This window comes from Hyaena hyaena, unplaced genomic scaffold (genome assembly GCF_003009895.1).
Source record: "Hyaena hyaena isolate Hyena2069 unplaced genomic scaffold, ASM300989v1 scaffold_594, whole genome shotgun sequence".
In the NCBI taxonomy this organism is placed as follows: Eukaryota; Metazoa; Chordata; class Mammalia; order Carnivora; family Hyaenidae; genus Hyaena; species Hyaena hyaena.
In genome coordinates this window covers 1,079,665-1,104,146 of record NW_024081227.1, presented here as the reverse complement: position 1 = coordinate 1,104,146, position 24,482 = coordinate 1,079,665, and the positions used below count along the sequence as shown (strand labels likewise).

At 37.6% G+C, this 24,482-nt stretch overlaps 1 protein-coding gene across 1 annotated transcript in view; it reads left to right on the top strand.

Annotated features, from left to right (window-relative positions):
- The first annotated feature begins 3,952 nt into the window (after window positions 1-3,952).
- Window positions 3,953-24,482, top strand: part of TMEM168 (transmembrane protein 168) — a 31,405-nt gene continuing 10,875 nt past the window's right edge. Inside the window, exons 1-2 of the mRNA XM_039256915.1 lie at window positions 3,953-4,170; window positions 8,975-10,231. Coding sequence (XP_039112846.1) covers window positions 9,104-10,231 — 1,128 coding nt within the window. The 5' untranslated portion in view covers window positions 3,953-4,170; window positions 8,975-9,103. The remainder of the gene's footprint in view (window positions 4,171-8,974; window positions 10,232-24,482) is intronic.

Below are 24,482 nucleotides of genomic sequence, written 5' to 3'. Positions count from 1 at the left end.
AGATATTTTCAACAGCTGTTCCTCGTCTGAAATAATTCCTCTAGGTGAAATTTTTGGCCTGGAGCACACAGACCTTGCCTGCATAGAAACGAGCGTTGGAGAATGGATGTTCCTGCTGTTAGGATCATTACACTGCCATCAGTAACTGCAGCTTGAAATCTCCTGTCACTGCAATGGTTCCCAGGTGGCTGTTTTATATGCAGGTGTTTGGCTGTGGCTGTGCCAGATGTCAGGAACTGACCCTAATATTTATAATTTGGGGATAAATAGCACCAGGCAATGGGGGGTTTAGTTCATGCCCTGGAGGGCCCCAGGTGCCAGGCTAAGGAGTTTGGACTTTATTCTGTAGCCTGTAGAACTCATTGGTTATAATCTAAGAAGTGACATAGAATGGTGCTCTGAGAACATCAGTCAATGTGATGGATTAGACTGGGTAAGGCTGACGTCAAGAAGACAAACCACAGGGGTTGCTGAAGTAATTCAGGGGTTAGGACCTCAACTAGGGTAGTGGCAATGGAATTTGAAAAGAAATGATAAATGCAAGAAATGTAGTGAATGAAAACGAAAAACACCTGGCCTTCACAACTGTCAGGTTCTTTTAGTCAATACTGGCAGCCTTCAACAACGGAAAATTGATGAGAGCTACTACACTCTCTTCTTTTACTATTAGTGTCCTACAGTGAAAGCAAGTCTCAGATTTCATGCAACTATACAGAAAAATATTCATCAACAAGCATGCACGCACGCGCGCGCGCACACACACACACACACACACACACACACAAAACACTACACAAAAAATATTTTGTGCCAAAGTACTAAACAGCATTCTAGAACAGGGAGCCATTCTGAAGGCTGTTAGGGTGTTATATTCAGAAGACTTTTTCACATGCTACATTGAGGCAAGAACAGAAGTGCCTGCTGAATATGCTAGCCAGCCACATATCTTGAACACCTGTTATTTCCACAATGAAAAATTATTTATAATCTTTTATGTTCATTAACATACCTCTAGTGCAGATTAACAGTGATGGTGGAAGCACTTGTGCAGCCAACGTTAGAGTGAAGATGCCTGATTAGTCTTTCAAATGCTAATTACCCACCCTGGAGTGTGCAGATTAAAGTTAACTCTGAAACACATACACATCTCACTGAAGTACTTTAAAGTATACCGACAAGATAACAAGCATCAAAGACAGTTTCAAGGTCACAAGGCTGTGGAGCATGTTTGAGGGAGATGAAAAAGCAGTGTTTTAATGAGGAGTCTTAGTGCCACGGAACAGGAAACAGCTGTGGCTGATTTAAGCAGAAAAGAAATTTATTAGAGGATACTGGGTAGCTCAGAGGATTGCTAGAAATGAAGCCTTGGACCTGCATGTCAGAGTCTACAGCCAATAATAACAGCACTGAACTGATGGAAGAGGGCTCTAGAGTTGCAGCAGGCATGCACAGGCGTCTTGAATTACTGACGCCACTCATCCTGTGGAATGAGGAATACCTGTGACCATAGGCGAGGGTTTTGGTCATCACCACCTTCCCTTCACCCTCATTCCTTCTCAGGTCCTACTCTTTTTTTTTTTTAATGTTTTATTTATTTCTAGGAGAGAGAAAGAAAGACAGCGTGAGCAGGGGAGGGTCAGAGAGAGAGAGAGTCACAGACTCTGAAACAGGCTCCAGGCTCTGAGCTGGCAGTCAGCACAGAGCCCGACATGGGGCTCGAACCCACAAACCGTGAGATCATGACCTGAGCTGAAGTCGGATGCTCAGGTCCTACTCTTACAGGCTAGACAACTCTAGGTGCTGGGTTGTCCATTGCTGATTGGCTTGTTTCCATTGTATGAGGGGTGGTCTATGGCCATACTCTTCCTTGTGGGTCACATATTTTATTGTCTAATTATTTTTAGTCAGGTCTTTTGTCAAGTTCCTGAGAGAAACCTGAACGGGAGTGGGTGGTGTCTGTTACAGTCTTAAGAGGGACCCGGGGCGCCTGGGTGGCTCAGTCGGTTGAGCGTCCGACTTCAGCTCAGGTCATGATCTCACAGTTCGTGGGTTCAAGCCCCACATCTGACTCTGTGCTGACAGCTAGCTCAGAGCCTGGAGGCTGCTTCAGATTCTGTGTCTCCCTCTTTCTCTGACCCTCCCCTGCTCACACTGTCTCTCTCTCTCTCTCTCCCAGAAAATAAATAAAACACTAAAAAAAAAAAAAAAAGAGGGACCTTACACCTGAGGGGGGGTTGCTGTAATCAGACCCTCCACCAGTACTGTTCCAAAATATGTTTTCCCCCACCCAGAGACCTCAGGTCCTAACCTTTCCTCTCTGCCTATTGTATCCTAACTTTCTCTATTACCATACGCCAGATTTACAGCTTTGGGAGATGGCTGGTGATTGCGTTTACAGTTAGGAGTCTGGACACAATCTCACACTTTTTATTTGCAAAGGAGGAATCTGAGTCTGAGAGTGCTTCATCACTATACATGTGCTGCCCACCTTGACCCCCAATATCTATTAAATAAAAAATGAAGAAATTCACATTCTATTAGCAGAAATAGGAATAGAGGACACTAACAGAAAATAAGTGGGAGAGAACTAGTGATTGTTGAAGGCCTATTGTGTACTTTGCAAATACTTATGTACCAACTACGTATCAGGCACTACTGCACCAGGTGGATTTAATGGTGAGCAAAACTGGACATGTCCCATAGGAAACGAAAGCGTGCTGGGGTACAGACAACTGGGGGAGTGTTCTGTGATGTCAAGCCAGAGGTAAAAAAGAGCCAGACTACAGAACTTGTTGAAGAATGTTTTATCCTAAATGGGCTAAAACATCTAAAGGTTGTAAGGGATTTTTCTACATATATCTTCTCATTTAATCCCTACGACAACCCTGTAAGGTGGGTATTACTAGTATCCCATTAACACATGAAAAAATGAGGTTCAGCCAGATTAACTGACCTAAGAGCTACAAGGAGTAGAAAATGATGGGAGGGATAGAAGGCAGGCAGGAAGGGCTTCTTAGGGAAGAGGAATTCATACTTTTTAAGGGCCTACCTTCTGCCAGAAAAAAATACTGTTTCGCTGTACATTCACAACACCTTTGCAAGGAAGGTTTGGTTTCTTTCTTTCTTTCTTTCTCTCTCTCTCTCTCTCTTCCTTCCTTCCTTCCTTCCTACCTACCTATCTACCTACCTACCTACCTAGTCTATCAGGGGAACCGAGGTTACGAAAAAAGAAGGGGAACCAGGATCTAAACCCCAAAATCGCCGCGCCCACAGCTGTTGTAAAGCGTTGCCTGTAACATCCCCTTAGGTTTCTTCAGTTGAGTTCTCATTACAAATAAAAACTGGCCTGGGCGTTTGAATGACCTTTAGGAAGCGACGTTGGTGAATATTTAGGGGACAGGGAGACAAAAGAGAATGGAACAGGCCAGGGTTGGGGAGCTCAGAGCTGCCGGTGGCCTAAAGACCCAGGTGGTGATTCAGAAGGAGTCTTAATTAGAAAAGGAGGCGAGAAGGGCTTTGAAGGCGAGCCTAAGGAGTTTGGGCTTTTGCTGGTCAGCAGACACAAAAGCCGTGCAGTAGGTCAAATGCTAAAGCACAGCAAAGCCTCCCGCGCTATTTACAGTTCACGTGTGGCCGTCCCGCCTGTCTGGCCCGTTTCGGTTTAGCCCGAGGCGGCGGCCTAGAGGTTTCAAGGGCACGGTATACGTGATCCTTTGTGGTCTTCCCACTCCCTATTCGCCGCCGATTCCGAGTCCCAGAAGGAGAAAGACACTGGACTCAGCCGGGACCCTGAGTGGGGTGCGTGCACTAGTGCAGCGCCGGACGCACCTGGGGTGGCGGCGGCGCGGTGGGTTTGGGCGGGGAGAGGGGCCGGGCCTCAGGGAGGAAGCGCGCTTCCCGGTTTGACCCCGGCGGCGTTCCGTACCGTCGCGGATTCGGCGGTAAGAATATGGCGGCCGTAGTCCGGCCGGTAACGGAGAAAGTTTCCATCGAGACTGGCCTGTATTAGTGCGTGTGGCTTCAGGCCCTCGATCCCCCTCCCCCCGCTCCAGGCGTGCCACCTCCCCGCTCCGAGTCTCAGGCTCAGCCCCAAGGACCTTCCCTTTTCTGTGTTGGCCCCAGAGCCGACTCCGTGGGTTGAGAGAGCGTTGGTGGCGGCGACCGAGTCAGGTAGGGGGGTCCGGGTGAACAGTGGGGTGGCGAGACCTGAGCACAGACACCGCCCAGGGCTCTGCGTAGTTCGAGCCCCAAGCTCCGCCCAGCCGGTCTCTTGGGGCCGGGATTGCCGTAACTGCCCCAGGAGTAGTTGACGGTGGGGGTTGGAAAATGGAAGGTGGGGTGCGCCTTTCCGTATCCTCCGCGATTAACCAGTCAGCCGGGTCCCCAGTTGTGGTTGCCTTCTCCCAAAGTAAAGGAGTGGTAGAGAACAGGCTGGCTCTTTCTGGAAGAATTGCTTTTGCTGCCCCAATACTGAGAGAGATTTAGTATTTATGGTGCTAGTCTCCTTGTATGTAATGGGCCCAAAGAATTAAAATGAATTCATAGAGCTAAAGCTCTGGGATTCCACGCCCCAGGCTGTTCAGTATGGTTCTTTCAGCTTTTGAAGCTTCCCCTAGATGGGACGGAAATAGTTTCTGAGTCCAAAGCTGATGCAAATGTTAAAGTGTGTCTTTGACTCTAGTGAGCCATTCCCTAGAGGTAGGACATGGAAGAGAACTAACTGGTTTGGAGGACTTTGAATGAAGTAAGCGAGGCATAGAGTAATTCCAAACATTTATGGAATCTCCCTTAGCTCTACTACTTATTAGCTGTGGGATATTGGACAACTTCTTTATCCTCTTAGTGTAATAAATAAGTGTCCAGTAACTAGCACTGTTATTAAACAGTTATTTTTGTATTAGACTTCATTTCTTGAACAGGTATTTGTTGAACACCTAGTAGGTGCCAAATTTTCTTCTAAACATGGGTACACAGTACTAACGACAAACTTTCAGAGACCTTGTGATCTAACAGGGAATGCAGACATTAAACAAATGATGATCAGTATTTTGCTATTACAGAGGAAGTGCAGGGGTCATATGAATGGGTCAGGGGTGATCTCACTAAGAAAGTAATTTGAGTGACACCGGAAGAGTAGGAGTGAGCTAGGTGAGGACTGGGATGGGGCTAGGAGGAAGGAAAGGAGTATACCTGAAGAGGGAATAGCAGTGGTGTAGTAGAGAATTGAAAGGTCAGCTGGAATATAAAGTTCAAGAGGAAGAGCGTTAAGAGATGAAGCGGGAACGTTATTCACATTCGATATGGAGAGCATTATAAGGCGTTTTAAGGAGTGTAGATTTTAATGGTTAAGATGATGGGAAGCTATTGACAGGTTTTACATAACAGATTGACCTAACAAATGTTTGGTTTCAAAAGGAATGCTTCTTGGAGAAGGCAGGAGTAATACAGGGAGATATTAAGCGTGAGATGATGGTGGCCAAAATTGGGATTTTGACTTTGGGGATGGGAAGAAGTAGAAATGTTTAAGACATGTCTAGGAAGAGCAATGGGAAAGACTTGGTGACGATTAAATATAGGTGGTGAAGGAGAGGAGGGTTAGAGGAGTATGTAGGTTTTATAAAACAGACTCTGGGAGTTATTAGTAAACTCTCTTTATGCAGATTGACTCTGCTGTGCTCCAGTTTTATCTATCTGTCAGGTAATTTCTCATTGAATCAAGTAATGGCAGACCAATTGAAAAGATTGTGATGCTTTGTTGGTTTACTCTCTGATTCAGCCAGTTTGTCTTTTGAAGGTCAGAATGTGGAAAGACTTTGTAAATTAGCCATTTAAAAATATTCTGCCATGCTGATTTTGGCAGTATGGTTGTGTATATGATATGAACGTTATGGGTATAATTTACATGTTTACCTTATTGTCCAGGGTTTACTCTAAGAACAAACAGAGCTGGCACTTTTATTTCTATCACATAGATTAATACACGGGTGTGATTAGGGAGAGAGAATAAGTGAAAACATGGAAATAGATGAGATTGCTCATAGAAAGTGTATAGTGAGAGAAAAGCCTAAGCTTGGGATTGAATAGGCAAAGGATAGATTGAGAATGAAGAGTCTGCAAGAAGACCTAAAAGGAAAGACCAATGAGTTAGGAAGAAAATCTGGAGTTTAGTCTTTGAAAGGTAAAAAGTAGGCAGGTTTCAGAAGTTGAGAGTTGTCAGCAATGTCAAAGCTGTTTGAAAAAGGTTCAAGATAATAAGTGAAAAGTACACATTGATTTTAGGAGCTTACAGCTCATTTTAGACTTTGGCAGAGCAGTTTGTTGTATGGTGGGAACCATTGTTGAGTGGTGGGAAAAGTTCAGCAATCAAATAACAGCTGTCGAGAGGACAGAAGATTGAACTTGGAAGAGAAGATGGGGATGAGTGAGAATTGTTTTTGTTGTTTCTGGTTTTTGGTATTTTTTTTTTTAAATAGTTTATTTTTGAGACGGGGGAGGAGTAGAGAGAGAGGGAGAGAGAATCCCAAGCAGGCTCCTGACTGTCAGCATCAAGCCCTACGAGGTAATCTATCCCACAAATCGTGAGATCATGACCTGAGCTGAAATCAAGAGTCAGATGCTGGACTGAGCCACCCAGGCCCCCCACCCCAGTATTATTTTTAAAAAGAGCTTTGCAGAGCCCCTGGGCAGCTAAGTGAGTTAAGCATCTGACTCTTGATTTCTGCTCGGGTCATGATCTCACAATTTCATAGATTTGAGCCTCTCATCGGGCTCAGCGCTGACAAGGCTGAGTTGGTTTGGAATTCTCTCTGGCCCTCCCCTGTGCACACATGCTTCCGCTGTCTCTCAAATAAACTTAAACATTTGCCTCAAATAAACATTTGCAAAGCTCTTTTAAGTGCTAATGGATAAGAGTTGGAGTTTGAAGAGAGAGGAGACTGTGAAGTTCTGGAAGAGGCAGAGGGAAAAACATACCTAGTATGGCTGAAAGATTTACCCTTAGATAGGGAAGGGACATCCGTCTTTCCTTGCTATCAGGAGACGTGGGTTAGAGATGGGTTTGTAGGGGTGGAAAGCCAAGTCTCTCTTCAGACACCTCTGTTGGAGGTAGTCATAGAGTGGGAATGCAGTGAGAAGTGGGTGTCAGAGATGTGAGGAGAGGAAGAGAGGTTGGATAGTCACAGAGAATGGGAGAGCATTGACCAAAGAAACAGAGGGATTTCTCATGATTTGAGTGGCATCCATTTAACCTGGTAGGTGATTTTTTTTCCTCTAGCAGCGTTCAGTTGTCTAAGCCCAGACTGTACCATCAACCCTTTGGGGATACATATTCCAACATATTTATTGAATGATTATATAACATACAGAGGAGTGATGTTAAAAAAATGCAATGCACTCTAGATTTTTTTTCAGTGTCTTAAACTTACGAAAAAAGGTAAAACCAAAATAAACCAAAGTAAGACATTTTCTTTAGTGGTGTATGGTATCTTAGATAAGAAATGATTGGATGAGAATGTAATTGAGGAAAATCAGTTAGAATACTTAAATAGGATTATCTGTAAAAAATATAAATCTTGAAGTAGAATTAGTAATAGTACTTGGAACTTCCCAGAGACCTAGACTGTAAGATTATCTCTCGTTTGCATTTCTCTCTAGCCAGATGGGTAATTAACGGTTAATTCCAGGCCATCTCATGTTTCTATCAGGTCTTTTAGTGCCCTATTAAGAAAGTATAAATAACCTGATCACAAATAAGTCATTTTTTTGAATTTTTATCCCGTTGAGTTTTCCATGGACATTTAATGTGATTGTGAACTGTTCAATGGATCAGTTCTTTTGAAACAGTATACTAGAAAATTTGAAGAATTATCTGGTAGATAGTTAAAGCATTAAAAAAAATTTTTTTTAATGTTTTATTTATTTCTGAGAGAGAGGGAGAGAGAACGTGAGCAGGGGAGGGTCAGAGAGAGAGGGAGACACAGAATCTGAAGCAGGCTCCAGGCTCTGAGCTGCCTGTCAACACAGAGCCTGATGTGGGGCTCGAACCCACGAACTGTGAGATCATGACCTGAGCCGAAGTCCGATGCTTAGTCAACTGAGCCACCCAGGTGCCCCACTTAAAGCATTTTTTTGGCCACTGTCATGTTTCAAGTGCAACTTTTGCGGGGGGGATCAAGGATTGAAATAATTATCTGGGTCCTTTAACAAATAATTGTTGAATTTTTTAATAAAATTACAAAGTTTTTAATTTACAATAAATATTGGTTAGCATTTCAACTCTACAGTTTTGACTAGAAAGTTCAGGAATTGGTTTGCTACAGAGATAGTATTTATATTTAGAAAGGAGGTTTGAAAATCCAAGTAATTTAGTAGAGACAAAACTATAGGGAAAATTTGTAGATTCACTTTAGAGACTGAGTAACTTTAATACTTCTAGTAAGTGTATTAGTTAAATACTGTAAAGACTAAGATTTTATAGCATGTTAGAGCTGTCTTATAAAAAGATGTAGAGGATCTTAGGCAGATAGTAATAGTTGTTATTATTGGGTACTAGTGTTTTTCAAATTAGAGATGAGGCTGAAGTCCATCATTCTGTTTAGCTTCTCAGTAGCTTTTGATTGTGCCAAATCCATTTGCTACAACCTAAGTTAGGTTGAATATGTCATATTTGCATGTAGTTGAAAAAGCAAATATTGAAGTAAGAATGACTTAGTCTCTGGAAAAACAGTTTCACTGATGGCGATTTAGTCATACAGTCTTAGCATATATTAAGTAAAAAGTACTGTTATTTTTGTTTGGATAATCTGAATTTTTAAACCAGGGAAAATAACCATTAAGATACATGCAAGTCAAATTTAAAACTGGGTTTCAGAAGAAACTGTGTGTCTCATTTATTATTTTGCACAAAGAAGATAGTTGAAAAAGATGAATTATATAAAATTAATACTGACATATATGGTTTTTTTTTTCTTTTTAGATCACTATAAACAAAAATTCCGCCAGAGGAAATGAGGAAATAGGAGTTACGGATACTTTGGATTTGCTGGATGAAATACAAGCAGATAATTTTTGTAACGTGGGGAGAAAGCCCGAATTGCCAGATTACATGTGTAAATCACTGCGTTACTGCTTTAGTCATTGTCTCTATTTAGCAATGACAAGACTGGAAGAAGTAAACAGAGAAGTGAACATGCATTCCTCAGTGCGTTATCTTGGCTATTTAGCCAGAATCAATTTACTGGTTGCTATATGCTTAGGTCTTTATGTAAGATGGGAAAAAACAGCAAATTCCTTAATTTTGGTAATTTTTATTCTTGGTCTTTTTGTTCTTGGAATTGCCAGCATACTCTATTATTATTTTTCAATGGAAGCAGCAAGTTTAAGTCTCTCCAATCTTTGGTTTGGATTCTTGCTTGGCCTCCTATGTTTTCTTGACAATTCAACCTTTAAAAATGATGTGAAAGAAGAATCAACCAAATATTTGCTTCTGACTTCCATAGTACTAAGGATATTATGTGCTTTGGTGGAGAGAATTTCTGGGTATGTCCGTCATCGACCCACTTTACTAACCACAGTTGAATTTCTGGAACTTGTTGGATTTGCTATCGCCAGCACAACTATGTTGGTGGAGAAGTCTCTGAGTGTCATTTTACTTGTTGTAGCTTTGGCCATGCTGATTATTGACCTGAGAATGAAGTCTTTCTTAGCTATTCCAAACTTAGTTATTTTTGCAGTCTTGTTGTTTTTCTCCTCATTGGAAACTCCCAAAAATCCAGTTGCTTTTGCATGTTTTTTTATCTGCCTGATAACCGACCCTTTCCTTGACATCTATTTTAGTGGACTTTCAGTGACTGAAAGGTGGAAACCCTTTCTATACCGTGGAAGAATATGCAGAAGACTCTCAGTTGTTTTCAGTGGAATGATTGAGCTTACCTTTTTTATTCTTTCAGCATTTAAACTTAGAGACACTCACCTCTGGTATTTTGTAATACCAGGCTTTTCCATTTTTGGAATTTTCTGGATGATTTGCCATATTATTTTCCTCTTAACTCTCTGGGGATTCCATACCAAGTTAAATGACTGCCATAAAGTGTATTTTACCCACAGGGTAGATAACAATAGCCTTGACAGAATCATGGCATCCAAAGGGATGCGTCACTTTTGCTTAATTTCAGAGCAGTTAGTTTTTTTTAGTCTTCTTGCAACAGCAGTTTTAGGAGCAGTTTCCTGGCAGGTAAGTGTATAGTTTGTTTATTATGTCAATGCCTATGATGTGTGATTAAATGCTTCATGAGCTAAGTTATTAGAATTCAAAAGTCACGTTCTTGATTTCAAAAGGAGACTTTTTTTGGTGCTTATTTTTGTTCATGGAATTGAAGTACTGAATGAATAGACAGTATAATTTAGTTTGTTCTCTAGCAGAGAGTTACCAAGATGTTAGGAATAGTCAGCAAATGACATGCCTCCTACCTTCTAATTGTTTATTAAACACTGATAAAGATCCTTAGAATATTAACATTTGAAGGGTGCTTAGAGATTGCACTTAAATCCTTTCATTTCACACCTGAGGAAACTGAAAGCCAGAGAAGACATAATCCAAAATCACTGGTACTAGCCGTAACCATGTTACCTAGCTCCTGTCTCGTCCACTCGTCTTTTCACTACATCTTTTTTTTAATATGTATATAGCCATTTCCTATTTATGTAAGAGGTAATTACATGTATAACATTCCTAAGAAAGAAAAAATGGGTTTCTTATTTGCTGCCCAAGGGTATGTTAAAAAAAAAAAAAGGTCTTTTGTAGACAAAGATACTCAAATTGCAAATGTTGTTATAATATTAACAAGCCTAGTCTTCCATTCTTTGAACATTTATTGACTGCACTATATGTCGCATACCATACAGGTTGCTGAAGATCTCAAAGTGAGTAAGAAATATTTCTGTCTGAAAGAAGTCACAATTTCTAATGGGAGAGGGAAGAGGCAGACATAAACAATACAGTGTGAGAAATGCTGTAGTTTGAGTATGTCAGATTAGGATGTAGGATAAAAAGGAAGGGCACCTGTACTTGGTGCAATTTTCTTCTTGGCACCAGTTGCTACAGAGTGATTTCTAGATGTGAGTGTTTGAAGGGAAATGTAGAGACTTGTCTGGGCCTAGTTCCTTTTTGTCAAGTGTGGGCTAGGGCGGAGAGCCTGTGTGGGAGTCAACTAAATGATAAAAACGTGGATGTTGACTCAGGCCATCTTCGTCACTTGTCAGTGCTGGGGACTATCAGAATGATGATGATGATGATGATGATGATGATGGAGGATGATGCCAGAACTCTTAAAAAAAAAAAAAGATTTCTACTGGGGCGCCTGGGTGGCTTACTCGGTTAAGCGTCCGACTTTCGCTTAGGTCATGATCTCATGGTTCGTGGGTTCGAGCCCCACGTTGGGCTCTGTGCTGACTGCCAGCTAAGAGCCTGGAGCCTGTTTCAGTCTGTGACTCCCTCTCTCTCTGACCCTCCCCTGCTCACGCTGTCTCTCTCTCTCTCTCTCTCTCCTAGAAATAAATAAAACATTAAAAAAAAAATCTTTAAAAAAAAAAAAAGATTTTTACTTCCTTTCCCTCACCTCCAGGTTAGCTCCTTTTCCAGCCTTCCAGCCCTAACTACCTTTTTTTTTTTTTTTTGAAGTCAGGCTCACTCATGCTTGACATCAAATCTGGCTAACCAATTATTTTCTAAGTCACTGTATCTTGTTTTCTTATACCAGTGGTTGTATACCAGTGGTCTGTGTCCTACTGGAGGTACACAAAAGCTTTCCAAAGACTATGTCAGCAAAAATAATTTTAAGAGAACCAATTTCCAGATTCTCTCCTTCCATTCTACTCTTTTTAAAAGTTGAATTACTTGGGGCGCCTGGGTGGCTCAGTCGGTCAAGAGTCCAACTTCGGCTCTGGTCATGATCTCACAGTTGGTGGGTTCGAGTCCGGCGTCAGGCTGTATGCAGACAGCCAGCTCAGAGCCTGGAGCCTGTTTCAGATTCTGTATCTCCCTCTCTCTGACCCTCCCCTGCTCATGCCCTCTCTCTCTCTCTCAGAAATAAATAAAAACATTTAAAAAAAAAAATGAGAGAAGAAATACCAAAAAATAAGTAAAAAAATAATAAAAGTTGAATTACTTGGGACTGCCTCTCAATTTAGGTGTGGAGTGGTATCTCTTTTTGGCTTTAATCTGCATGTCTCTAATGACTAATATGTTGAGCATCATTTAATGTATTAGTCATTCACTTGTCTTTGTTGTTGAAGTATCTACTCAAATCTTTTGCCCCTTGTAAATGGAGTTATTATGATTGAGTTTTAAGGGTTCTTTTTATATTTTGCATACAGGCCCTTTTATAGAAATATATGATTTGGATATGTTTTCTCCCAGTCTGTGACATATCTTTTTTTCTTAATGACACCTTTTGAAGAGTACAAGTTTTCATTTTATGAAGAACAGTTTACCAGCTTTTTCTTTATTGACTGTGTTTTTAGTATTCTATCTAAGAAATGTTTGCACAACCCTAGGTCACAAAGATTTTCTTCTATAATTAGTTTTCTTATAGTGATTTTATTGTTTTAGTTTTGACATTTAGGTGCCTAATCCATTTTAAAATAATTTTTGTCTATGGTATGACATAAGGATCTAATTATTTTAAAATAGGGCTTTCTAATTATTCTAGGAAAAGTTTTCATTCCTCTGTTAAATTGCCTGGCACCTTTGTCCAAAATCAATGAAATATAAATGTAAAGCTTTATTTTTGAGCTCTCTTTTTTGCTCCATTGATCTATGTGTCTGACCTTCTACTAGTACTAGGCTGTCTCACAAGGTATTTTCTAATTTCTCTTTAAATTTACTCTTTGACATTGGGTTATTTAAAAATTGGTTGTCTGATATTGTGATATTTGAGGGATTTCCCACGTTTCTGGTTATTGATTTCTAATATTATTACATGTGATTGGGGAACATAGTTTGTATGATTTTAGTCTTTTATTAAGACTTGTTTTGTGGCCTGGCATTTGTTTGATTCTGGAGAAAACAACCATGTTCATTTGAAAAGAATGAGTTTTCTGTTCCTATTAGGTAGAGTATTCTATAAATACCAGCTAGGTTAAGTTGGTTGGTATTCTTCTATATCTTTGCTGATTTTTTTTGTCTGATTCCATCAGTACTGAGAGAGGGATATTAAAAATCCTTAATATAATTGCTAAACTGGGTTTATCTTTTCAATTTTGTCTTTTTCTTGCTTCATGTATTTTGGGGTTCTGTTCCAAGGTATCTATATTCATCTTTAATTACTATATCTTCTTTATAGACCTTTTTATCATTATAATAAACAGCCTAGTTGAGTAGTTATAGTACAGACCACAAAGCTCACAAAACCTAAAATTTTAACTCTCTGACTCTTTAAAGAAAGAGCCAACTCCTGTTGTAGGCCAGTGCTTCTCACCCTTTAACATGCGTTGAAATCATGTGGGGATATTGTTAAAATTCTGAAGATTGAAATTGATCTTGGGAGAGAGCTTGAAAAATTAAAGGTGATACAGAAACTCCTGGTCAAAAATATACCCATTGAGTAACAAGGTATTAATTTAGCTATTTAAGACCAACATGCATCTACCTGAGTTTTGTCTGCATTCCCCAATTAGTTGCTATTTGGTAACTGCTGCCGATGGTGTAGGCATTGTGTCTTGGATGCAATTACATTTTTTAAACTTAATTTTAACATTTTGTGTACAGATTTCCCGAACTGTGCTCTGCCCAGCGTTCTGTAAGATGTTAACGAGTATACCCAGAGAAAAAGTGTTCAAAGAATGAGAAACATTCCCACACTTAGTTGACCATGAAATTCTTGCTTCTACCCTTCATTAAGAGGTACCCCCAACCATACCTATTAACCTCTGTTTGAAACATAATTTAGGAAACACACTTCACTGGATTTATAGTAGTTCTAACCCTTTTGACTGATGAAAGCATCAGAAAATTATACATTGAAAGGCAAAAAATTTGACCTTATGAAAGGCCAGGACTGTTTTTGGCCTAACATCATTGTTAAAGTAAATTTTAAGTCCTATATCAAATTCTTTAAGTTAGATTTTAATTGTTTTTTAAAAATTGAACTATTTTTAACATTCCTAAATGATATTAATACTGGTTAGCTTTGTAACAATATAATATAAAACCATTTTTCACATTTCTTTGAGAGTAAGAAATGAGTTTTCACTCAAGTGAAAACTGACACTTCCCATTGCCTCATTAAAATATCCTTTAGTGGATTTCAACTGGAAAAATAGTTCCACTGATTGGGTGGGGGCAGACCCACTATAGCAGAAAAAATAACTAATTAAAAAGAATTAAAGAAACCTTTTGAGCAGATGAGTCAGCCAAAGATAGGATTAGTGAAAGTAGAGGTAGCTGGAAATCAAGTGTAGCTAGGAGCAAAAGGTAAGCACCTGGGCTAAGGTGATAGTCTTACCTTTAGCACAGCAATTTTCCCCCTAAGATCTTGTTGACAAATAAAATTTAAAGAGAACTTAAAATAAGTTGATGAAATGTAGAGTTGAATAGTGTTCTGATGTGTGAGTAGTCTAAAAATGTTAAAAAGATACAGAGGGAATAAAGGGAACAGATGGAAATGTAGGATAATGGGTTTCATTGAGTTAATGACCTAGCAGCATTTGGAATTTACAAAACATTTTATAGTAGGTTTATTTTTTAAAGCATATTTTTTAGGAGTGAAAAAAAAAATTTATTTTATTCCTGGAGGAGTAAAACCAAACAAACAAAAATATGAGATTAAGCTTCCTAGTGGAGTACAACTGTAGCTTGGACCCTCATTGCCAAAAATAGGCTTAGCCACTTTTTCTTATCTTAAGCTTCTTTGCATGTTAGTTTTGGGTTCTGTTAGTTTTACTTAGCTATTATATACAGAATTTTCTATTAAGGAAAAATTTTCATACAGTATTATCCCTTTTAGTGTATAATTCTGCAGTTTTGACAATATATATAGTTGTGTGATCACCACTACCACAATCAAAATATAGAGGAGTTCAGTTACCCCCTAAAATTCTCTTCTGTCCCTTTGGAGTCATTCCCTTTCTCAACCCCAGTAGTTGATAACCACTGATCGGTTTTCTCTCCCTAGACACTTTGCTTTCACAGAATGTCATGTCATATGTTGAAATCATATAGTATATAGCTGTTTGAATTTAGCTTCTTTCACTTAGCATAATTCATATAGATCCACCTATGTTGTTTGTAAATGTTTGTTCCTTTATATTGCAGAGCAGTGTTCCATCATATGGGTATCTCACAGTTTATTCATTACTCACTTGAGGGATATTGAAGTTACTTTTTGGTTAATTATAAAAGTTGCTATAAATATTCATAGGTTTTTTTGTTAAGCTAAATTTTTATTTTACTTGGTGTGGGATTGCTGGGTCATGTCATAAACGTGAATGATGGGGGTGCTATGGTGGCTTGGTTGGTTGAGCATCTGACTCTTGATTTCGGTCGGCTCAGGTCATGATTTCACAGTTCATGATCAGGCGTTATGCTGTCAGTGTGGAGCCAGCTTCAGATCCTATGTCCCCCTCTCTCTCTTGGCCCCGCCCCTGCTCACACATATATACCTGCAGGCTCTCAAAAATAAATATTTAAAAAAATAAAATAAACAGGAATTATGTTTAGTAAACTATCAAAATGTTTTCACAATGGCTATACCATTTTGCATTCTCACCAGCAGTATATAGGAGTTCTAGTTGCTGCACGTAATAACCGGTGCTTGGTATTATCTGTTTTTTAACCATTCTAATAGGTGTGTGGTGATAATTCATTGTGGTTTTATTTTCTGTTATCCCAATAACTGTTGATGTTAAGTAGCTTTTCTGTGCTTGCTTACTACACTGTGTCTTTAGTGAAGTACCTGTTCAGATATCTTGGCAGTTTTTAAAATTGTGGATTGCTTGTTTTAATAGTCAGTTCTGAGAATTCTTTATATATTCTAGATATAAGTCCATTATCATATATATGACTTGCAAATATTTCTCCCAGTCTGTGGCTTATCTTTTCTCTTAACATGTTTTCTGAAGACCAGAATTTCTAAATTTTGCCACAGTCCATTTTATCAGTTTTTTTTTAAGAATTTTTTGATGTCATATCTAAGAAATCTTTGACCTCACTTGAATAGAATCTTAGCTAATCCCACATGGATAGCTTGGTTTTTTGTTTTTCCTTAGTTTTCCTGAGTTTAATAACATTCTCAGAATGAGTCAGTAGTATCTTTCTAAGTCATTTACATTAAAAATCTGGAATTTTACCATTAACTTCTGTTGTGTTCTATTCATAATCTCATTCTAGCTTTAAAATGGAACATTACAGCTGATGTTTCCTGCAATTTGTATTATGTTCATTGAATGTGCTATTTGCTTTCCTCTTTTATCCTTTTTTTTAAAAAATAAGTCAATAAGACAGACTTACACAGTACCACAACATTTGGTGCTAGTATTATTGCTCAGCTATAGGCTTTCCAGAAATTGTGATAATTTATAATTCACATAAGGATAAAAGGAGAGGAAAGCATGCAGATACCCAAGGAAGTATACCCCATGGCTCACTCTTATGTTTAGAGATTCTCTTTATCATTCACATGAGATTTTATATGCCTTTCCTTGCCAACCATTGTCATTTGCAGATTCCATGGGAGTTTGAAGCAACTTTTTGCAGAAGCCTTTTGACTCAAACTAGAAAAACCATAATCACAGTTGATTTCTCTATAGGAGAAGCAGTGGCAATCACTGTGTGTGACAGATGGAACAAGATCAGCCTTGCATCCAAGGAAGGGATGAAATCCACAGATGTAGCAGTTTCATTTCTAGCAAGATGGCAGGATCAGCCATATTACTTCACTTGGCATGGGGAGCAGGGAGTTTTTAAATCTGCTGCCAAAACTAGAAGTGCACATGCTTCATAATTTTTTGTTTTGTTTCATTTCTCTTCCTAAAGTTTTGAGCTATTTTAGTCTAGATGGCAAAGGGGGAGAAGCATGAATTCTTTTTAACTAGAAGGCATTCTTTTCATTTGATGTTTTATCCTTTCTGCCAGAACACTATGAAGCAGGAGTACTTTTTTTATTTTTTCTAAGACACCAACAGTGGCCCTAATTTTGTTTTTCTTGAAGTAAAAACAAGGTATTTCATCTTTCTCCTGGATGATTTTCCAGCTTTGAAAAATCTTTAAACATTTTAATGACTGGAGAGTATGTTTTCCATTTTAATAATAAGATTTACCATTTGTTAACTGTTTTCTGTGTGCTCTACACCATTCTATGTACTTTGTGTTTATTTAATTCTCATGACATTCTGAGATATAGGTATCATTATTATTGCTATTTCATAGAGAAGAAACATGCTTGAGAGGTTAGGAAACCTCCTCAAGGCTGCGGACCTGGTATGAATCCAGGCAATCTGCCTTCACAACTTTTAACCACTTTACTTACTTCCATGTATTTTTAGAGTTGGAAATGAGCATAAAGATTATTTAATGTAACCTCTTTATTTTGACCACAGGAAAAATAAGATAAAGTAGACTGAGTTTGATTCCCATACCACTGTTGTTTCACCTTTGTTAGGGTTGTAGTCGAAAAAATGTCTATCTTTGCTGTTTCTATTTTGAGATTACTCAAGAAAAACAAGATTTCTAATGCATTTACTAGAACTTTAACTTTACATCAATATCTCCTACACAGCAGTAGTCATTTAGATGAAAAAGTAATAGTCATTTAGATTTCTATTGTCTTGCTCATAATGACTTTTTTTTTTTTTTTTTTATTTCTAGGAGAGAGAGAGATAGCTTGAGCAGTGGAGGGTCAGAGAGAGAGGGAGATACAGACTCTGAAATAGGCTCCAGGCTCTGAGCTGGCAGTCAGCACAGAGCCCAACGCGGGGCTCGAACCCACGAACCGTGAGATCATGACCTAAGCGAGTCAGACGCTTAACCGACTAAGCCCCATATTGACTTCATTTCAATTTGAAAATGCTTCATTGCAAATTATAGCTACCATTTATTGTGCTAGTCATATTTCACATATTTCTAATCTGTAGTATAAGCTCACAGTATAAATGTTAGTCCCCTTTTATAGATTGAGACTCAAAGGTTAATTAATTTGTACACACAGATGGTAAATGGCTAAACTAGGATTGAATCAAAGTGTAACTCCAAAGCTTGAGCCCTTTCCATTAGACCCTATTGCCTCTGTATAAAGATATCTCTTGACTTTAAAACTGTGAAGTAGCTTTTGTAAATGTTCTTAAAATTTCCTGTACTGAGCAAATTTTTGGAGGTTGCCTGTTATTTCTTAAATATGGATTTCTCACATTAAAGAGCATAATACCTCCATTTATATATTGCTTTGTAATATACACTTATATATTCTGTTTCTTAGTTGGACTTTCATTTTCTTTAGATTTCCATGTATACTATTTTGCATATCTGGTTTACTTAATGTGACTGCTACAAAAATACTTCTAAACAATAATTTTATCTATTATGTAAATGTCATATTTTTAAAAATGAAATTCTGTAATTGGTGTCTGTATATCACATAAAGAAATTTTTTTCCTATTATCAGAGAAATTTTATGATATGAAAGGGTTGAGTATTTTGACCATGACTTGAAAGCCTCACTGAGTAGAGAATAGCTAGTTACTACTTTTGTACAAAGGATATTACTTAACAGTTGTTTATTGGTTTGCCAGTGTGTTCAAATTCTATCTGCTTTAAAATTTGAATCATGTCCTATAGTTTGATAGTGACCATAGGGTGATTTGGAGAAATAAAGCTAGGAAAGTACCTACACTTAATAGTTTTGATTAGGTAAGTTGATCATATTTATTACAGGGAGTTATTTAAAATAATAGAGTATACCAAGAGTCACAAATGCCTTTTAGGTTAAAGCTATAAATGTTTGCATGCCAGTAAAATTGAAGCCTTCTGAAAGTGGCAAGTGAATAAAACATCCTAAATTTGTTTTTTCTCCCCTTGGACATATTTGCCATCTGTTCAGTTAAGACTGCTAATTTTTTGTATTGCCAAACTGCTCACTTTTATTTGTGTTATGTTATCTTGATAGTATATTTAATACTGTTTTTCTAAGCTTGGTTACTCAAAATAACCTAATAAAAATATTTAATGATTTTTTTGTTAAATTTGATTTTTAAAAATTAATGACAGCATAAAATTACCAATTTTCTAAGATTATAAAAACAGATCATCTGTTGTATACAAATTGTGATCAGTAAACCTCTAAATATCTGCTTATTTAGTTCTTTTATATTAAATATTATCAGTGTTGTGTAACTGACAGAGTATTGAATATCACCACTGTCAGTTAACATTTTAATTGGAATTTTAAATTAATTAATAAGGCTTCCTACCTGAGTTACACACAGACTGGCATTTGAAGTTTATCATTACTGTAGTTCATTGTTAAATTATAAACTGTTTAATGCAATGCTTTTTTCTAATGGTAAAACTGTAGTATATTTTAATTTCATAATAAAAATTTTAGATTTATGGGGCACCTGGGTGGCTCAGTCGGTTGAGTGTCCAACTTTGGCTCAGGTCATGATCTCATGGTTTGTGGGTTTGAGCCCCTCGTCGGGCTCTGTGCTGACAGCCAGCTCAGAGCCTGGAGCTTGTTTCAGATTCTGTGTTTCCCTCTCTCTCTGACCCTCCCCTGATCACGCTGTCTCTCTCTCTCTCTCTCTCTCTCTCTCTCTCTCTCAGAAATTAAAAAAAAAAATTTTTTTTAGATTTATAAAATTCTTTAAGATAATTCCAAAGAAGTCCGTTATAACCAGTGGTATTGCATACACATGAATATTTAAACAAAGGTAGTCTCTACCCTTGACATGATTTGATAAATACAGCCAAACTTAAATATTTCTGGGCCAGCTTTTAGGAACGGAAACTTCCATTCTTTTTACTGTAGGAAATAGGAAAGATGAGGAGTTAGCAAGTTAATAAAGTCTTAACTAAAGAAAAATGTTTTGATTAAACAAAATGAGAAGTTAACATTTATTTTAAAAAATTGTTTTTAAATTTTTTACAGAGCTCCTGCACGCGTGGGAGGGGGAGAGGGAGAGGGAGAGAGAGAATCTTAAGCCTGACATGGGACCCAATCTCACTAACGATGAGATCATGACCTAAGCCGAAATTAAGAGTTGGATTTAAGAGGTTAACCACCAGAGCACAAAGCTGGACGTGGTGCTCAAACCCTTGAACCATGAGATCATGACCTGAGCTCAAGTCGGACACTCAACCAACTGAGCCACCCAGGCGCCCCAAGCCAGAACATTTTTTAATATGTGCCTTAAATAAATGAGACAAAGACAGATACTGTATGATTTCACTTACATGTGGAATCTAAACAAAACAGATGAACAAAACTAAGACTCTTAAATATAGAGAACAAACTGGCAGTTGCCACAGGGCAAGTGAATGGTGGGGGTATGGGCAAAATAGATAAAAGGAATTAAGAGGTATAGACTTCCAGTTATAAAATAAGTCACAGAGATGAAAAGTATAGCATAGAGAATATAAATAATATTGCGAAAATATATGGAGATAGATGGTGACTACACTTATTCTGGTGAGCACTGAGTAATGTATAGTATTGTCAAGTCATTATATTGTACATCTGAAACTAACACTGTAAGTCAATTATACTTCAATAAATTATTTAAATACTTCAAAAAAAAAAAAAAGAAAATGTTTGCCTTTAAGCAGCAATGCACTTTCCTTTAGAATCCTTACCACTGTTTATCACAGCTGCTTCACAACCCTGAAGGTGCTTATGACCCTTGCTATAAATTGTAACATAGTGAATTAGTTTCCTTTATTACCATCTTGATCAGAAAAGTGCTAGTTACATCAAGTTAAAGGTAGAAATAATAAAGTTGTCATATATTGGTCATGTTATTTAGTAATTCTTTTATATGAATGGCTGACAAAATGTAGAAGTAATCCTTTGATCAATTAAACCTCTACACAAAAGAGGAGCAACATGTGCAATAGATGCTTTGGAAAATAAAGAAGTTAAATTATTAGTATTTGTAGGTAAGATGAGTACCTGGCAAACTGAAGAGTGAACTGAAAAATCAGGTGGAAATGCTGTAGGAATAGTTGTGAGAATTATTCTGCATCTTTAACATTGTAAACTCTGTCATAAAAGGTTGATTTTGTTGATAAATTATCATTAACCTAGCCAGTAGAGAAACTATGCAGATTCTCTTGGAATTGTATAGTATTGGTAGTATAAGAAGAAGTAAATGGTGTATAGTGAGAATATATATTTTTAATACTATTCAGGGAGCAAATAGCAACATGTAAATATACAAAAATCAATATCCTAGAAGTAATCAGTTTGAAAATGTAACGGAAATCATTCCATTCATAGAACAACAAACATGTGCGTGGGTGGCTGAGTTGGGTAAGCATCCGACTCTTGGTTTTGGTTCAGCTCGTGATCTCACAGTTTGTGGGTTCAAGCCCTATGTGGGACTCTGCACTGCCAGCACAGAGCCTGCTTGGGATTCCCTCTGCCTTTCTCTTCCCCTCCCACTTGCTCACAAGTGTGCACTCTCTCTAAATAAATAAGCCTAAAAAAAGAATAATAAACATAAAATGCCTAGAAATAGGTTAAAAGAAACTTATGACATTTTTACTAAGTAATAGAAAACTCCAGTGAAACCTTTGAAAGACTTCAATAAGTGAAAATACAAGTCATACCTTCTGTGATAGTAATGACACTGGGCCCTTTGGACATAGTGGTGGAGGAAAGGTTAAATCTGAGCTGCACTTCTGTTTCCATCAAGAAGAGCAAAAATCAGTCTAGAACTTCAGAGGTGGGGGTCTCTGGTAAATTGCCTCCTATTTTAAGATGACACACTGAAGGAAGAGGGTAGAGCTTTATGTAGTGTGCTCGTGAATTTGTATCCTGAGCTTGTGTTTTGTTAGTGATCTGACCTGGATTAAGTGGTCCAACCTGGATTATGATACTTAGTTGTAATAGCCCCGACTCCCTGGAAGAAACGACAAAAATCCCCTTGGAGAAAGGTATCATTATCCTAGGCCTGAAATTAGTCATATATCTGCATGTGTGTGTATTTTTGCAGACCATGTTCAGCTCATAAATATAACCAGGTACACCCACACACACACGGTATCAAGAGCAAGAAGCAGCAGGAACAACAGACGAGATGACCAAAAAAGTCTTGAGATAATGGAATTCTCAAACACATCATATTTACAAAACTGGAAAAAAAGCAAAGATAGTACATAATGGTAAGAAGTTGGAAACTATAAAATAATGACAAGGCAGATTTAAAAGTAACAAGTTTTAGAATCATGAAATAGCAAAATTAATTCATTGTGCAAGACCAACAGATTAGATAAGGCTGAAGTGAGCATTAGTGAATTCAAAGATACATTTCAGAAGGAGCTATGTACGAAGGAGCACAAAAGAAAAATTGGGAAAATACAGAAGAGTAAGTCTCAGAAAAGACACAATGAGAAGGTCTCTTTTATTGGAGTCCCAAAAGAAAGGAGGAAATAAAGGCCGAAGGAAATACTTGAAAAGACAGACAGACCAATGAAACAGAAGAGAGTATAAAAACAAATCCCAGAATACGTGATGTATGACAGAAACATCATTGTAGAATACTGTGAAATGGTTGAGGGTTTTTTTTGGGTGGGGGTTGGGTAACTCAGTGTCCAAATAGAAAAAAGTGTAGTAGATTATAATCAAACAAAAATCAATTAATTTTGGATCATAGACCTAAAAATGCAAAGATCAAAATAATAAAGGCTTTAAAGTGTAATGTAAAATAATCTTGACCTTTGGGTGGAGAAAGATTTAATTTACACAAAATGACATTACAATTAAAAACATGCGAAGTAAGCAAAAAACAACATTAAGAGGGGGAGAAAAGCATTTGCTATACATCCCACAAAAGTCTTAACTGAAACAAAGCTGTGAATCAATATTATAAAGTCAGCCCCATGAAAAAATGGGCAAAATATTTACACTTCACCAAAGATGAAACTCAAATTATCAAAGGGATTTAAAATAATCTGAGAACTCAATACTTACTCTGGTTTTATTACAATAGAAAATTAAAAAGAATCTAAGTAGCAATAATTGGGAAACAGGTAATTAAAATTTTATACATAGGAATGCCATTTCTTATTTACAAATGATTTAGAATTTTACTAATAGGCTTACAATATATTAGAAAGTTTACAAAACATTATCCTACTTTGGTTAAAAAAACAAACATGAATGTATATAGTGTGAAGTCTGGTAATATTTTAAAAAGCATGTGTGGAGGACAGTACTTGCAGTGATTTTAATCACTTATCCTTTATTTGTATTTTCTAATGTTTCTAAATTGAGCATGTACTATATTTTATGCAGTTGAGAACACACAATGAACCAAAAATAGGGTATTACATCCGTCTTTCCATTATAGGAATCACCTATTTTTTATTAAAATTCTGATTGAAACAATCATCTGTTAGCATTAGAAAAATGTGTGTTCATGCACAGAAGCGCATAACTGTATAATATGTGCAGTAGCAACACAGAGAATGTGGAATAATATCAGTGTTGTAAAGCTGTGGATGACGACTGAGTGACTATCATCCTTCCATTTTCTTTTCACTTAAATGGGTCCTATTTTTATTTTTATTTTTACCTTCCTTTTTATTTTCTGCTTTTAGTATGCTTAAATGCCCTTTATATATGTGTGTGTGTATATGACATATTTTATATATATATATTTATAGTGTAATATGTTTTTAATATATATTACACTTTGTTTTTACAATTTTGTATTTACAGTCTAGAGCTTTTAAAAGGAAAACTTTAAAGTTTAAATATAAGAATAGGATTCATTTTGATAGCTTTAGAATCTTAAGTTTTCTGTTAGATTTTACTCTCAATTTTGGCCTTTTCGCAGGGAAAAAAATGAACCCTTTCTAAAGTAACTGTTCTCATAAAGTAATGGAGTATGTTATTTGAAAGACAGGTATACTCACCTCTGTACCGCCAACACTTGAGTCTGCTCTTTAAAAAGTGATTAAGAATATGTGAGTTTTAACAGGAAAGAATTTTTCTGACTTTTCCTGTCATATCAAGAAAGTTATGTTTGTGTTCTATTGTTGTTGTTTTTTTTTTAATGTTTTTTATTTCTGAGAGAGAGAGACAGCGTGAGCAGGGGAGGGTCAGAGAGAGAGGGAGACACAGAATCGGAAGCAGGCTCCAGGCTCTGAGCTGTCAGCACAGAGCCCAACGCAGGGCTCGAACCCACGAACTGTGAGATCATGACCTGAGTCAAAGTCGGACGCTTAATTGACTGAGCCACCCAGGCGCCCCTGTGTTCTGTTTTTTAGTTTG